Genomic DNA, 17,850 nt, shown 5'->3' with positions numbered 1-17,850 from the left:
ACTAAATAGGTTGTCAGAATTTTCTGAATTTTCAATAAAACCTCATTGAAGAGCAGTGCTTGATTTGCCATAATTACTTGAACACTATAAGGAAAGTTGTCCCTTAGGTCTCAGTCTTGGTTGGCTGGAAAAGGAAACAAGCTTTGGTGCAATCCTGCAAAGCTGCAATTGATATGGACTGCTGGTAAAAAAATTAATGAACTGCACTGCCTCAGATTACATTTTGATGGAGCTTGATCACTTACCAACTTAGTTTAATCTTACATTCATGTAATTAAAATGTTTGTGGATGAAAGTAGTGCTTATTAAGGTGAAGGACTAACATTTACTGCTCAAGTCAGATGCTGCATATGGTTGCCCCAGACAACTTTGCTGGTGCACCTCAGTCCTGAACAGAGCCCTTCAACTGTGCTGACCTGTGTGATGGCTTAGTAATGTAGACAAATTCCCTGTTGGAGAGATCCCAAATGGTGGTGGTGAAAACATGCTCTTCTTCCCTTTGGGGGTCTCACTGGATACATTATCATGCCTAGATTTTTAGGTGGCAGTTGTGGCACCTTTTTTTCAGGCTATAGTTGGTCCCAGGTCTGCCAACATCTCCTCTGATGAAGACCTTGACACAGTCATCTGCATATTTCTGATCATCAGGCTACATTACTGCCATGCACTCTATTTGTTGCCTTTGAAAAGTATTTAGAAGTATCAGTAGTAGAAAATGTAGAGGCTTGCTGCCTTCTCTGCTCTGCACTGGCTCCAGCTCATTTCTGATGGGAATTCAAGGTGTATATACAGTGCCTACCACATCAGAGACCTAATCTTTGATTGGGGTCTGTGTGTTACCTGAAACATAACTCATTGCAGGCATTGTGATCCTCTTGATTGATCTCATTGTCAATTACTGGGGTTAAAATCTTTGCTGCTGATGGCAGGATGTTGTCAGTCATGGGGCCACATCTCTGGAAGTTATTCCCTCCAGCAGTCTGCTAGAGCCAAAGATTAGTTAGATCCAAGGGTTATCTGTTTGCTAAAGCCAGAAGTGCTTGAGGAAGGTGATGCGCCTGACATACAATGTAGGATGGATTGCCTGAAGGGTTCCTGAGCTAGTTTAGTCAGGGCCCATGTAATCTGGGATGAGGGAATTTGCTACTAATGCCCCAATTGCTGTCGAATTGTGTTGCAGAATCTAAGATTTTATTTAAATAAAATGTTACTTATGAAAACAAGAAGTCCTTCCTGACATAAACTGTTGTAATCTGATGTACTGCTGTCTTCCTGGGTCTGCAGACATCCAAACACAAATGCTCTGAGACTTGCGTTAACTCAATGGGGTGTTAACTTCAAAACCTAATTATGAAAATGTAAATGTCAACATTGTTAATTATTTTGCTACTTATCATTTTTTGCTGAATCATCTAGCAAATATGCTTATTCTACAAATCAGTGATGTCCTAGGCATGATGCAAAACCCTACCTGCCTTCTGCCCAACTGCTAAAACCTCCAGCTTCTACCCTGATAAAGTCCACAATGCAGGAATGCGTTGTAAGAACAAAAATCTGCAGTGCATTGAAAATTTAAAGTCAGGGTAAAATAAACTGAGTTTAAAACAAAATCAAATTATAAGGAATACTCTGCTGATTCTATTAGTCACTTTCATATTTCATTAAATAAAAGCCTTCCACTTTTTAAAAATTTACTTGAAAGTGCTGCATCTTTTCCAGTCTGCAGCTCCAGTATGATATGGAAACCATGGTGATTTGCAGCAGAATTTAGGTCCAGGTTATTGCAAATTATATGAAGCCTTGCCTTGCCTTGTCTAGTAGAAACTGGGAATTACTTTGTTGCTGATATGGAAGAGCAAGTTACATTGATAGCTTTTTAAACTGGTATTTGTTATTTTATAAATTTGATTGATTTTATAAATTAAGTGTAAGACATGCATTACCAGTTCCTATGGGATAGATTCTGACTCTGACTATACACCCATATGAGGGAGTAAGAACCCCTATTTACGCTCCAAGAGCTATACAGACTTTGGATCCAGGCATGTAGGAGTAAGGAGAGCCACTCACCCGGCTCAGAAATATATGGAAACTTAGCCCCGCTTCTCTAATTACTGACCAAAGGAGCTAAACCACATAGCTCTCTGTGTGTGTGTGTGTGTGTGTGTGTGTGTGTGTGTGTGTGTGTGTGTGTGTGTGTGTGTGTGTGTGTGTGCATGCACACACTTGTATACAGGAGTAGTAATTTACTAGTGGTATAGGCCAGAAGCAAGGACCAGAACCTTAAAGGTGTTTGGATGCCCAATTCCCATTGATTTCAATAGAAATTAGGCACTTAAATATCTTTGAAGATCTAGGCTTAAGTTACTAGCTCCCAAGATCAAGGAGCTCAGTTAAAATTAAACTGAGATCATAAAAGAAAATAAGTTTAATTTTTCAGTTGATAGGTTTGTCACAATCCACAATATATTTGTGTATTTATTTAATACAACACTGTGATGTGACACATTTTCTTGTTGTGTGTGTCTGTCTTTGGTGCTGCAGGGAAGTTGTTCACAGTTGAATCCAGAAACAGCTCTCAGGATCTGGACCTAACTGCAGCTCAGAAACTGTGTACTGACCTGGGCGCTCGCTTAGCCACTGCAGAGGAATTGAGACAGGCGGTAGTGGACTGTTCTTTTGCCGTGTGCACCAGAGGTTGGCTGGCCGACGGTACCATTGGGTAAGGAGAATGGAAACAGCAAAATCCACCCTAACCAGCATGAATGATTGCTCTCAAACAAGCTTTCCCCCTTTGGCTAATATTATTACTGAGGAATACTGGCCACAAAGAAATCCTTATGTAACCAAGTCTCAAGTGTTTCATTCAGATAAGCTAACTACGCTGTTACCTTTCACAAAATCAGTCATGTGCAGCTGATGCTGCAGAGATGTGAGTGTACATAGATCACCTAATACACAGTTCTAAAATATATTTGTCTTCCTTTTAATCTTAGAAATATGTTGTTTCAACCAAATTACCTCTGGCCCACACAATATCTTGTTTAAATCCAGAAAATATTGAGTAGCTAGGTGTCAAATCTTGGCTGTTGTCATTCACTATTATTTGTTGAATACCAACAGTGTACCAAGCCCTAAAGGAATGTAGGCCCAGATCCTCAAATTTAACTCCCATTCTGAGTGTTAAGTTAGGCACCTAAATACTTTAGAGGATATGAGCTTTACACCTTACAGGCCCAATCCTGTGGCCACTGAAGTCAATGGCAAAACTCTCATTGACTTCAATAGTGCAGGGTTGGGCACTCTGTGGACAAAATAAATAAACACAGGGTCTGATCCAGAGCCCATTGAAGTCAATGGGGCCATGCAGCATAAATGTATTAGTTATTATTAATTTTTATAGTGCCCAAAGGAGTGCTAGGTTCTTCACAAAAACAAATTGAAAGACATGTTTCTGTCATAGGGAACTTACTTAGATCTGACGTGATGAGTGCAGATAACAAACAGGAGGGGATTGGATGAAAAAGGACATTGCTTCAGCTATATGATCACACGGTGACTCAGTTTAGGCAGGAGCACACCTTAATGGTTTAGATAACTGATAATTGATGGACTTCTTGTGGGCACTGGGAAGAACTACACAATTTTTGGTCAGTGGACTAAAATGTATAGGTGTAATTTATCTAGATTGCAAAATTGTTGGGGCAAGGGTGCCAAATTATTCGGCCTAACACAACAAGGCCATTACCTCACTTGAGGTCTCTAGGTGCTCGTGTCTAAACAGAGTTACTGTGTGATCATATTGCTGAAGCAATGTTCTTTATCATCCTATCCCCTCCTGTTTGTTACCCTCACTGGTCACATGATATCTAACTGTAAATTCCCTATGACAGGACCATGTCTTTTTATTCGTTTCTGTGAGGAACCTAGTACACCTTTGGGCACTATAAAAATAACAAAACAAATAATAAATATTAAGGAGGGGTATTAGGGAGAGACCCTCAGAAGAATGGTGAATGCTTGGTGGATCAGGTCAGGGAGCTGGTCCCAGACATGGGAAAGCCATGTAGGAAAAAAACCACAAAGACAAAAATGGAAGAAGGGGAAAGAATGGATAATTATGTCAGAGACAGGCAAGCTGATAAGAATAAAATAGAGTTCTTAACTGTCAGATATGTTTCTTCGGGAAACAAGAGAGCAGTAAGTAACACTTCAAAGCCTTTGCGAACATTCAGGAACCTTCCCCAACACATGATGTGAGGTAAGGAAGAATAGTTACCCTCATTTTATAGCTATGAAAACTGAGACATAGAGACTTATTTAATGGTACATAGATAGTCATTAGTGACATGGGAACAAAGGCCAAATTTTTTTGGCTCCAAGTCATGTGCGTTAATCACAAAGCCATTCTTTCCTCCCCTCATATAGTAAACATCTGGCCTTAATTTCAGAGGTCCTGAGCACGCACAGTTCCCATGGACTTCAACAGGAGTTTGTAGGTGCTCAGCACTTCTGAAAGCTAGACCTTGAGTGTTTACCATCTTCACAACAAGCTAAAAAGTATTTTCCTGTATGATGTATGGATTGGGACACTTTAAGCTAGGTCTGGTTTAATCTAGAGTGTTTTACTACAATTCTATTGTATATAAAAATAACTAAAATTGACACATGGGAACAGGGGCTGATGTGCCTGACTGAATAAGACGGGCTAGTGTGCAGCCAAGGTTTACATGGTGGAGGCTCCCTAACAATCCCTCCATGCCCAAAAAAACCCTGATCCAAACTTCTCTCACCCACACCCAACAACTTCCAAGTTCATACCCAGGCTCTTTCCCAGCAATCACGGTACTTCCCTCTCCCTCAGCTCCTCCATTACCCTGTCTCCCCTAAGCCTTTGCACTGCTTCTGAGGGGTGCAAGAAATATATTTCTGTATTGTAGTTTAAATGAATTATTACTCAAAGTTCTGTATTAATGTGCCTAGTACGGAATCTATTTGTCAACAAATATTTCCTGAATCTTTTTTGTTGTCTGTATTGTTACAGGCATAGTTGCTGACAGGTATTTTGAAATAAATCACCAAAATAACTGAAACTGGCATAATTATTTTGACAGATGAAATATGCAGTATTTTAAAATATTGTGCACAGGATTTTTAATTTTTTGGCAGAGAATTTTTAATGTTTTGGTGCAGAATTCCCCCAGAAGATACAGGTTGGTCTTATCCCTATTTTACAGATGCAGAAATTGAAGCACAGTAACATTAACATGATAATCCCACTTAAGAAAATGGAGCAGTGCAAAATTCTGTCCTCCTGGACAGAAACATAGCCACATTTATTTTTGCATGTGGCACATATCAGTAGATACGATACTATGGCCAGCGGTGCATTATAACAACATAGGAAAGAAACAGTGACTTGGTCAAAGACACACAGCAATTCCATAGCAAAGCCAGGAACAGAATCCAGGTCACCTGATTCCTAGTTTTGAGAGTTAACCACAAGAACATCTTTCCAACTTGTGAACAACTCTGCCTTCAGCTGGTTTCTCACCTCTTTAACCTTGCTCTACTTGACTGCTTCCTTCAATTGGTATTTGCAAAATTCTCCTGAATAAAGTACATTAGCTCATTTACTGTCAGTGTCCAGTGTTGACAAAGTTATGTTTTTCCACAGAATACTGTTCCCAGGTTCTTAAACTTTAGGGAATTATTAGCTTTGGTGACTGTTATTTGTTATTTTAGATAGCATTGGGCTACATGCACTTTTTAATGATAAAATACAATTTCCAATTATTTTTTTCTAAAGGGCAGAAAATTTTACTATAAATGAAAAAAACTTCAAATGAAAGCAATTATTTCTGGCATTTTTTTTGTACAAATGAAAGTGTTTAAAACTAATTTTAAAGTACTTTTGGAATTTTAAAAAAATCTAGTTAAAAAAAAAAGGAATAAGATAGCTTCCTTCACTCAAACTTTTCTTTTTTTCTCTTACCAGCCCAGTCCCTGAAATAGGTTGCAGGCCTGAAAGCCAAGAAAACTATTTTCATCCCTACAAAGTACATGGCAGGATTATTAAACAGGTCCCTTTATACAACTTTTCAGTAGAATTAAATGAGGAAGTGGGGTGAGTGGAGTGGGTGAGACAAGAAGGGTCCCCATTCTTCCCTCTCTAAGCACTGCCAGCTTTTTAAGGTGCAAGACAACAAAAATATTCTCTATTTCTGAGCCACAATAGGCTGACGGGCCGATCTCAACTGCTCATTGAAGTCCATGGTGCTATGACAATTTACACCAGTTGAGGATTTGCCCTGAGTACCGTGATTATGAAGAATGCTAAACTATTCATAATTAACAGCAGTCTGCTGTAGCACATCAGAATGCAATAGCTCTGTAGGATTGAATACCAGCAGCTCCCATTAAAATTACTAGGAACTGCTGGATCCTCAGCACTTCTGAAAAATTGGGCCACGTGTTTAGATTTTAAATAATATAGGCACCAAACCTTGGTCTCACTATGTAAAATATTAAGAAGAATACAAAGAACCCCCAAAACAACAAAAGCGTGTATTGAAGCATATGGAATACATGTAATTCTTATTATTTTGTGAGGGAAAATAGGACACTAGGGTCATATGGCAAACAATGATAGAAAAGTACAATTAAGATGTATTCCTTAAGGATTAGTGAAAAGAAAAAAAATGCAAGTCCCAATGAAGTAAATGGTCATTCTTAAAACCGTTACTCTGCTTTATACTTGAGAGGGGCTCTCTCTTGGTGGGGACTCCCACTGTGTTAGACACTGTATAAAGACATAGTAAGAGACAGTCCCTACCTCAAAGAGCTGAAAAAAAAGGGGAAAGAGAGATCCAAGCTCACCCAGCTAGTCAGTGGTAGAGCCAAGAACAGAACAGAGGTCTCCTGCATAGGGCTAGGTGCAGTGGAAAGGGTCTCATTCTCTTCAAGAAGACAATGAAAATTAGGCAAGGAGATGACAGCTCTGGTGGGGATGAAAGGCAGCTGGGAAGAGGGGCTGGGAATGAGTATATTTGCCCTGAGAACTTCAGTACAGAACACTGAGAATGATTATAGGGTTTTCACTATAAATAATAGCTATTTTATAGTATACTGTATGTGAGCCCCCATCACCCTGGATCATCAGAGATTCCAGGAAGACAGAATAATCTGTGGGATGTTCATTTTCCAACTTTCAGAAACCTAAAAATAAACACAAAGAAGAGGCTGGAATGAAAACCTAAAGAACATACTGTACCATGCTGGGCTTCACATAGGGCTTTCAGATTTAAAGTTTAAATTCAAAAAGTACCGGTAGTTTCAAAAGACCATTATGTCTTCACAAAGCATTCCACCTCTTTCTTCCTTTCATTCACTGGCAGCTCACTTACTGGTTTTATTGAGTCATTTATCTGACAGGCAAGTATGTCACAAGAGTGTCATTTTGTTGCAAATAGCTATTAGCACTTATTCCAAGCTGACAAATGAGAATTACACCACTTCACTGCCTAAAATATAACAATTTATACTACCTTATCTCCAGAAGGTGCTAAATATTTTAGAATTCATTTTAGAAAGGTTTGTGCAGCTTTTCCTTTGAACCCACCAAACACCACTCCAAATCTTCACGGATTTTCAAAAATTAAACTGATAGTAACCTGAAAAGCCATCGTCTTGATCTCTCTCAAAACCAAAAGTCCTCTATTTATCCACATAACAGGTAAAAATAAGGCAATGACAGTGCAAGCTCTTCCAGGCTGCCCTACTGATGTGCCCCAGTCCTAAAAAGAGCCAATTTTGTGAGTGAGAGGGTATCTGTGGGCTTTGAGTCCTTTACACATGTCTGCTGAAATTACCACCAATGATATCATAGTCAGTTGTGGACATCTATTTACTAGGGACTGGACTGTGACCACCCACTCAGACTGCAGCATTGCTATCAGATGGTAACAACTTTTGCTCGCTACTGACCAGGGCTAAATTTGAAATAGTGATTTAGAGATTAAAGGATCCATATAATATTGCTTGATGTAGTGTTCCGGTATGTGTGCGTGTGGTAGAAGGAGAGAAGGATGTGTCACCAAATCAGTGCCTTTTTTATTTAAAATGAAATCAGTCATTCAGGCTGTTTCTTTTCTGCTCTGGCTGCCAATATCTAATCTAAGTATTTCCCAAAGGAGCACTAAGCAGAAAATAAATATATAAAAATATTTTATTTCCAAAAATAGGACCTAGACTTTTTACTCTGCCCTCAAATCATGTTGGTTGTTGTTATCTAGGAGGTTAAACCATTTTTATAGCTCCACTATTGGAAGACTTGACTATACAGAAGGTCTTACATTGTGTCCTAAAAGTAGTAAGGTTTGGGATCATCCGGATCTTCGTTGGCAGGCAATACTGCAGCTCGTCGTCCCTCCCCTAGAACACCCTGCCTCCAGCACTTGAATTTCATCTCCAGCACTCTCAGCCACAGTATCCTTTGTGATCAGAGTTATCCTCTGTGACACAGAATCAGTGCTGATCTCTGAGACAGATCAGACCTAGACCCGTCAGGGATGTAAAGAATAGGACAACACCTTGAATAGATTATTGAACTGGCAGTTAAGAGGGCAGAATGTGTGAAGTAGAAGACCCTCCTGAGGCAGGATTTTACAAAGTTGGTCAGCAATGGACTGAGGTGTTCCCTGCTGGCTTTCACTATCAAAAAGGACATGCAGGGGCGGCTCTAGGAATTCCGCTGCCCCAAGCAGGGTGGAGCGTCGTGGGGGGCGCTCTGGCGATCGCCGGTCCCGCGGCTCCGGGGGACCTCTTGCAGACGTGCCTGCGGAGGGTCCGCTGGTCCCGCGGCTCCAGCAGACCCTCCGCAGGCATTTCTGCGGGGGGTCCACTGGAGCTGCGGGACCAGCGGACCCTCCGCAGTCATGCCTGCGGGAGGTCTGCCAGAGCCGCCTGCCGCCCTCCCGGCAAAATGCCGCCCCAAGCACAAGCTTGGAGCCCTGGGGTCTGGAGCCAGCCCTGAGGACATGGCTCTTTTTGACCATGATGGCACAGTTTGTCAGGAAATTCACATCACCCAGGTGCTCTGCTCCCACACCCCACCACCAGGGAATTTAGTCTTCTTTTATTTTATTTTTTAATCCATGGTGAAGGGATCATGGTTGTTGACACTTCTTTCTGGTTGAATTTCCCAACTTTGGAGTGGTCTGTGGGAGAAACGGGACAGTCAATGTGGTGCTCCTCGTCTGACAGATCAAGGAGTGTCCTGTCAAAAGTTTGAACAGGATCAGACATCACAATTTCTGAGGTCAGGGTCAAGTCAGCAGATGGTACATGCTGCATCCTCTGACTAGCAAATGAGGATGCCTCCATTCAGATATCATCACTCTGTCCCCATCTTGGATGGAGCTATCCTGGATGTCAAGAAATGTATTTCTCAATATAAGAGCGAACAGGGGGTTGGACGAGATGACCTCCTGAAGTCCCTTCCAACCCTGATATTCCATGATTCTATGAGAGCATAATAGGAACAACTGGCAAATAGGTAGTACTCCATCTGATAACCTGCCTTTCAACATCATCAAAACTATTCATGGCATCCTACACACAGAAGTCCTCCTCTTGCAACAGGCTCATGCCTGTTCATGTTAGGGTATGTCTACACTGCAATTAAAAACCCATGGCTGGCCCATGCCAGCTGACTCATGTTCGCGGGACTCAGGCAAAGGGGCTGTTTAATTATGGAGTAGACAATCGGGCTTGGGCTGGGGCCCAGGCTCTAGGATCCTGCAAGATGGGAGGGTCCCAGAGCTAGGGCTGCAGCCCAAGCCCGAACATCTACACTGCAATTAAACAGCCCCTTAGCTCGAGCCCTGCAAGCCCCTGTCAGATGGCACAGGCCAGCTGTGGCTTTTTAATTGCAGTGTAGACATACCCTTAGAGTCTCAGACCTAGCCATTGCTAAACCCTAGCTTCCTCCAGTAAAAACTGCAAGATCAAATGGGCGTTATTTGGCTACAGATAATCTTGTTTCAGGGTTAAACCCACTTCCACAGGCTTCCTTCTACAATCATTGATATTACAATATTGTATCTTGTATATTACATACAACTTAAAAGATTAGATTTATTTAAATATATAATAAAACAAAGGTGAAGTATCATTATACTGCAATATAACATTAAAATAATCATTATTATGTTAATCAAACATTCTTAACTATTCTCAGACAAAAAGCTAAGTTAAGACAGAATGAAGCTTGAGGGTAGTTTGAAGGTAAAAAGATCACCACAGGAAGTTTTCAATTATCCCAAAAGCAAGCATTACTAATCCAGTGAATTCAAAGGTAAGGTTAAACGATCAAAGATTCCAAACATGTTAAGGTATGGAAATACAAAGTTAAGGTCCTCACCCAATTCTGATTCTCCCCTATAGTGATACTATGAAGGGAAAATGTTGTGAAAAAAAATCTATATTATCTTTAAAGTTGTGTCTAATTTGAGGCCACAAACACTAAAATGTCTTAATCATAATTGTATGATTATTGAATGGCATCAAAACTTACTAGCATTCCTCTTGGGCCATTAATTCCACCAGGTTGATCATTTGATACTTTTATGGTATACACTAAAACACGACCACAATAAAGTTAACATTTAACAAGTAAAACAGGAATCGAAAATACATATGTGCAATTTAGCTGAGTTAATACAGCAGAAGCAGCCTTAACTTTTCAATTTCTTGACTTGGGTGTGCTTGATTTCTCAAGCTTAACATTGCAGTATTTTTATATTTAGTTATCTTGTTTCTTTAAAGGAAAAATAAAAAAAGAAATCCGGAGCTATTTGGTATGGGGAGATTACAAGCTGCCCTTGATTCACTTCGACATTCCTTGAATAGGTCAAGAATTATAGTTGGCACCACTGCCACTAAAAAGCCGTCATCTCATATGCATGTCTCAACTACGCTCTCAGTTTAAGGGCACCACTAAAGCTGAAGGGCTGATTGGCAGAACCAACATTTTAAAAGCTCCATGAAAAACCTTAAATAAAAATTCTAATGCCTATGTGCCAATCTGGCATCTCTAAATGCTCGTAACTGTAAAACCACCGAACCATTTTTTGTCTTCAGATTTGGCTTGATTTTTTTACTTTAATTGGGATGCGAACCCTCTACTTGAAACTATTTTGTTATTTATGTAAGTGAATTAATTGTAACATATAGGAAAAGTATATTTTTCACATTCGGGTAACTAAGGAACAATTAAAGCAATTTTCCTTTGCAACCCAAAAAAGAATTTGTTTGAGAGGGTTCTGAGCAATGGAAGAAAGTGCAATGTACATATGGAATCTGGATTTTACCCAATGTGTTATTAGTGCCCTCTATATAATAATTGTATGGGTATTTTTTTTCTCCTAATGATGATTGGAGGAACAGTTTTTCTGTATTCATGGTATTGTAAGAGGTTTTCAGAAATAGCTGACATCCAGGTCAGATGTTTACCAGAACACATAATTATTATGGATGATCAGTATTCTGACTCATTAGTTCCTTCCATGTATATCTAAGTGTTGCATAGACCTCTGCAGAGAGAAAAAAAATTGTACCTACTTGTGAAATAACAGTGGGTACAAATCACACACCAGACTGGACTAAGCAATAGACTAAAGGATATGCTAAAAAGATGTAGAATTCCACATACATCTGGGCTCAAATCAGAACTGAAATCATCCACTCAAATTCAAATCCCACAGGGCATGTCTATGCTGCAACAAAACACCTGTGGCTGGCCTCAGTCAGCTGACTCGGGCTCATGGAGCTCAGGCTGAAGGCAAGGCTGGCTTTAGGCCGATTCCCGGGAATCGGGCCCCACGCCTAAGAGGGCCCCCTGCCTGCGCCTAAGAGGGCCCTGTGCCTTAGGCGCCTTTTTAATTTAAAAAATTTTTTTTACTCACCCGGCACTCCTGGGGGTGGGGGGAGGGTCCGGGTCTTCGGCAGCATTTCGGCGGCAGGGGTGTGTGTGTGTGTGTAGGTGTGTGTCCGCTCCGGGTCTTCAGTGGCATTTCGGCGGCGGGGGGGGGTCCTTCAGTGTTGCGGAAGACCCAGAGCAGACCCCCCATCGCTGAAGTGCTGCTGAAGCCCCGGGCCGCCGCCAGGTATTCAAATCGGGCCCTGCAGTTCATAAAGCCGGCCCTGGCTGAGGGACTATAAAATTGTAGGGTAGAGCTTCAGGCTTGGGCTGGATGCTGGCCCCTGGGACCCGCCCCCGCTCACGAGGTCTCAGAACCTGCGCTCCAGTACAAACCCAGATGTCTACACTGCAATTTTATAGCCCCAGCCCCGGGGGTTTTACTGCAGTGTAGACATATGCAGAGTGACCCCCCTCTTCCATTCTATTTGGTATTCAGAGTGTGGTATCCTCTTAACCCTGGTGATTCCTAAGCAGCAATAGTTCTAGGACTGGGAATGGTAAATAAAAAACGTGTGCAGCTTTTGTTAACAGCTCTGTTACATGCATCACCAATAACTGTTTCTATAGCGGTTGGCACTTTACAGACATGTAGAAAGACATATACCCATCCCAAAGAATTTACAGAAAAGGGCCTGATTTTGCAACTCTCACTCACACAAGTAGGCCTATTGACTCCAAACAGTCAAGTAAGGCTTTATAGGCCTGCTGGATCCTTAAACCCAATGGTATGAGGTGCTGAGCCCTCTCATTTGAAGGGCTCAGTGGGAGTTGAGTGCAGTCAACACCTCACAGGAAATGCTCATCACCTTGCAGGATCGGGCTGTAGGCAGGAAGCATACAGACAGAGAATGTGGGGTTGGGAGAATCAAATAGGCTTTTGTTATTTCCCTATTTACATGAGAGAGGATTTCTTCATTCTCAGAGAAATTGTATCTGGATGTTTTCAATTTTAATCAAAACAAATTCACAATTCTAAATTTTATAATATACAGTACTAAGTTAAACTCTCAAGTGCAGTGTCACTTAAAACCTTGTTTGAAGCAGGAATGAATTAATCTACCGGAAGAGTATTTCATTTTTTTAACTTAATGAAGGAACATGGTTTAGCTATAAATCCAACAGTTTGGATCTTTTTGTAAGGGATTCAAAAGGTCAGACACACTGGAGTCTTACTTTGTGTATAATGGTAAAAATTACTTACTTCATAGCCTTTTTATTAAGTCTTATTTCTATCAACAGTAACTAATAAATGCTATTCTAAGGATTAACAAGTCAATGTACTATATTAGATTTCCATCAGCTATATACTTGCAATAGCAAACCACACAGGAACTTTATATGGCATCTGAAAAATATTAAAAAGCAGTTCGTTCTTTAAACACACAATCCTATATATGATTCACAGTATCCTATTTTGGACATGATAGCAAAATTCCAAGGATCCGTCAGCCAAAGAGAAATTTTTAGTCTACCCCAGAAATAGCACACTGAGTAGTGGTGCTTTGGGCTGCAGTAGTGGATAATAGCTAGAACAGAGGATTAAAAGTCAGAAAATGTAGGCTCAAAAGTTCAGAACTGGATGCCTGAGATCAGGCATTGAATCCTTAGGCACACACAGAGTATGTCTACACTGGAGATGTAAGGTGTAATTTCCAACTGGAGCAGACATATCCATGCTAACCAGAGTGGTGCAAGTGGTGCTGACCACCTGAATATGTATCTAGGGTCTTGGATGAGACTGTATTCTGGGCAGTGCCCACCCTGCCACTTGCACCACCACACCTACACTTCTGTTTTTAGTGCTCTAGCTTGATCAGAGCAAGCACAGATATGGCTCCTTGAGCTGGAAATTACACCTTCCAGCTCCAGTGTAGTCATATCCAAAGGGACATCGATTGATTTTCAGAGATCATGAGTGACCAAAATTCCCACTGAATTTACTGTGGGGCAAATTTTCACTCTCTGATTCTGAGTGCCTTGGATTTTGGGTACTAAACTTTAGACACCTAGAACCAGACTTTTAAAGCTATTTAGATGTTTCGCTGCTCAGCACTGCAAAGCCTAAGCGATTTAGGCAGTTAAATCTCATTTTCTGAAATGACTTAGGCATGTAAGTCTATGTCCCATTGACTTTCAGTGAGACTTTGTTTGCATATAAAATAATGCAAACAAATTGTTATGGCTGAAAGGATCAAACAGCTAGAATGCACTTAGGCACAGACGCTGCAAGAATTTATTATCATGAGTAATTCCATTTATTTCAATAGTAAAAGTTAAGCATGTGCCTAAATCTTGGCACGGCCACATCCTTATGCAGAAGGAGGGAAAATCTAAAGATTTCCTTCCTACTCACACATGCATGTGTGAATGAACGTGCACACGCACACACATGAACGCTTTTTATGTAAAATGAGCTCATCAAGTGCAGTGTTGTTTTTCCAGGAGGAAAAAATGCATCGGGGGTGGGGAAGGGCTTGGGGGGGCAAGGGGGACTTTCTGATGAGGTTTTCCAAGTTTTCATTTTTTTGAACTTCTGTATCACTGAAATATTTACATGAACATAACTTGTATTTTGTTTATGGTGCCAGCAATTAAATACTGGTATCAACTTGTGAATGACATATTTAACTATTCTAGAAAGTTAAAAAGGAAGTAATGAGACCATCAATTTTTGTGATGTAGTATATTTTAATAGCTCATTAATATTGTTTTAAGTTTGTAAGCCTTCAAAACAATTTTTAAGAATAACAATATTTTGAACAGGTAAAAACATATGCATATATACATATGATATGAAGAGTTATCAGGTCTCCCCTCAGTCTTCCTTTCTCAAGAATAAATATAAACAGTTTTCTTTTTAACCTATCCTCATAGGTCAGGTTTTCTAAACCTTTTATCATTTTTGTTGCTCTCCTCTGGACGTTCTCTAATTTATCCACATCTTTCTTAAAGTGTTGTGCCTAAAACTGGATACAGTACACCAGCTGAGGCCTCACCAGTGCCAAGTAGAGTGGTACAATTGCATAGTCCCTGCATCCCTGGGATGGAGCATGCTCAGTGAAGATGTAATCTTGGAAGAATTTAGCTGCCAAAGTCTCTGCTAAGCATATGGGAACAGATTTTTCAAAGGCTTTCAACTTGGCCAAATTCAAGCAGATTTTCAAAAGAACAGCAAAAAATAAATAAATTTAAAAAAAAATCCCTGCCATCAAGTGCATCCCTGCCAAAATGTCATGTCCCTGCTCTAAAGCATGTAAGTGCTACAGTTTCTCAACGAAACATTCATAAGAATTTTTTTTTAGCATGGGCAAAACAGTGTATTTTTCCCTAATCTAATCCTTGGAAATGTCTGAACCATTTTTTGCTGAAACTTTCCAAAAAAATTCAGCCTAAGATAGATGCCAGCATGAGAAGTTTCAGCCTGAACAGGTAAAGTTAATCAAAATTATAAGCAACTGAAAATAGGATCTTATAATGGTAAGTTTGGGTAGCCATAAGTATAGGCAGTGCTAACAGCTTCATCTATAATATACTACTGTTTGCTCCTCTTAGTTCTGTATAGACACCATAGCTGAGATAGAGAGAGATGGATTCTATGCCCCTTTTTGTTCAACATCAACAGAATTGTATACTTAGTTCGAATTTGTCACTTTTGTTAAAACCCATTAAAGGCAATAGGATGGCATAGGTGTTACTGAGGGCCTAACTGGAAGACGGTGGGATTGCATAAGTGCCAGTGAGGCCATAATTTGTTCTACAAAACCTTAATTGTAGGTGAGGAAGATGTATAAGGAAAAAAAGAGACTAGCTTGACTCCAGGGTCTCAAGCTGAGTTTTCAGGGCTTGCAGGTGGGGAAAAACAAAACACATATTTTGCTTGTAAATAAATGGAGCATATTTGATCGAAATCACAGACACAAAAAATGTGGGTGTCAGTTTCAAGTGTCACTTTTCACAGTAGTGTCATCAGATGCTACCGGTGTGGTGCTCTGCTCTGTTCAATGTTGATAACAGTGGGCTGCATGCGTGTGTTCCCTCTGCGTGCTGCCTCAGCTCTGTGCAGATAGCTGACACAGCAGACCCTGAGAGAACCCCCAAAGCCCACAGACTCTGATAAGGTACGAAGGCACCCGGCCAGGTTTGTCAAATGAAGCACAGTAATAGTTCCCCGTAGACTCTACAGGACGTACTACGAATATGTGCCCCCTGACAATGGACCGGCTCAGTCAGTGGCGGGACTCTCCACTGCCCTCTAGGCCAGACAAAGACACCGCCCTAGGGATGCATTCTTATACACAGGTACAAACAAGTATCATTCTTGACATATTGAGGTGCAACCCCTCTACATAGCAAGGTACAACCAGGGCCGCCCCAGGCACATACAACCCATCTAAGCAGTAAGCTGCCACCTCTCACCTTGTACATGTTGGTTCGAACAAAACAACTCTATCCATCATAGTACCCTTTTGACCCTGTCATTAGGATGGGTCAGCCTGTTCCTTGTTATCTGCGTGGAATGTGCCAGTATCAGGGTGTCCTGGTACCGTATGTTTATATCTGTAGTATCCAATACATTGTAGGTATATGTTTGTGCAACATCAGCCCTTTCCTTGCCAGCTTCTGTGAGCAGGACCTGCCTCTGGCTCACAGCTTAACTTTGCTTTATATTAGCAAAGTCTTGACCGTTACTTTAGCTCAGGCCTTAGGCCTCAAACCGGGCCTCTGATACCAAGGGTTTATGTGTCAGGGCCTCATCTTACTACAAGTAGTAGTGCACTTTGTACCATTTTTGTGCCTATCCATTCACCCAGTAATGGCCCCTAAGCACATCTTGTATCAGTCTTAGAAAGGTTTATATTGTTTACCAGATTCACAGCTGCAGTAGAATAACAACTATTCGTCTTTACTTTTAAGACCCTCCATGGACTATTTCACCCTATTTATCATTTTTCATATTCTATCAGACGGATATTCCCACCTCCACTGTCAGCGATGCCAGACTTCATTGCCTAATTGTCTAATTTTCCACTAAGCACCTTCATGCTCTTCTCCTGTCCCCCATTATGCTTAGAAAGAGCACCCTGTAAAAATCTGCAAAACCATCACGTTGCTTCCTTCAAATTGCTTCCTAAAACTCACCTCTGCTTCAGCACCTACAAAAAACTTGACACTGGTTAGCTGGTGTGCTCTGACTGCTGCTTATCACTCAGATAATAATTTTCTCATTGTTACCTTTTATTCCTCTATTTGTTTGCTTTCCCCCCCCACTGTAGGATAGTCCAATAGTTAAAGCATTGCTCTAGGACTCAAGAGATGTGGGTTTTAATTCTCTACTCTGCCACAGACTTATTGTGTGACCTTGGGCAAGTCACTTAGCCTCTCTGTGCTTCAGTTCCTCTTTTATAAAATGGGGATATTGGCACTGCCCTATCTCACAGGGGAGTTGTGAGGTGGTCAGATACTACAGAGAGGAAGGCAAGATCTACTTTTCAGGGCAGAGATCACATTTTTGTTATGGAGCTGATGCCTTTAGACATTAGAGATTAATTAATCCTCACAACACCTCTGAGATATAGGTAGGTGCGTAAATATTATTCCTATTCTATAGGTGCAGTAACTGAGGTACATATATGCTGCAGCTGGCGGTGTAATCTCCAGTTTAGGTAGACAAAAACACACTAGCTATAATCCAGGTAGTGGACTAAAAACAGCAGCTTAGCCAAGGCAGCACACTGGTGGCATGCAGCAACCTTGTGAGTATACGCACAGGATCCTGGAGGAGACTATATTAGGGTGGCTAGCCTATGCTGCTGCTTGCGCCGCTGTGGCTACACTGCTATTTGTATACACATGCTAGCTTGATCAAA

The 17,850-nt window shown here is 40.9% G+C and overlaps 1 protein-coding gene across 1 annotated transcript in view; it reads left to right on the top strand.

Annotated features, from left to right (window-relative positions):
- Window positions 1–17,850, top strand: part of SUSD5 (sushi domain containing 5) — a 67,350-nt gene that overhangs the window by 10,009 nt on the left and 39,491 nt on the right. Inside the window, exon 2 of the mRNA XM_039526043.1 lies at window positions 2,545–2,722. Within this exon, the coding sequence (XP_039381977.1) occupies window positions 2,545–2,722 (178 nt within the window). The remainder of the gene's footprint in view (window positions 1–2,544; window positions 2,723–17,850) is intronic.

This window comes from Mauremys reevesii, linkage group 2 (assembly GCF_016161935.1).
Source record: "Mauremys reevesii isolate NIE-2019 linkage group 2, ASM1616193v1, whole genome shotgun sequence".
Lineage (NCBI taxonomy): Eukaryota > Metazoa > Chordata > Testudines > Geoemydidae > Mauremys > Mauremys reevesii.
The sequence above is the reverse complement of the archived record's forward strand: the minus strand, read 5'-3'. Positions and strand labels throughout refer to the sequence as shown.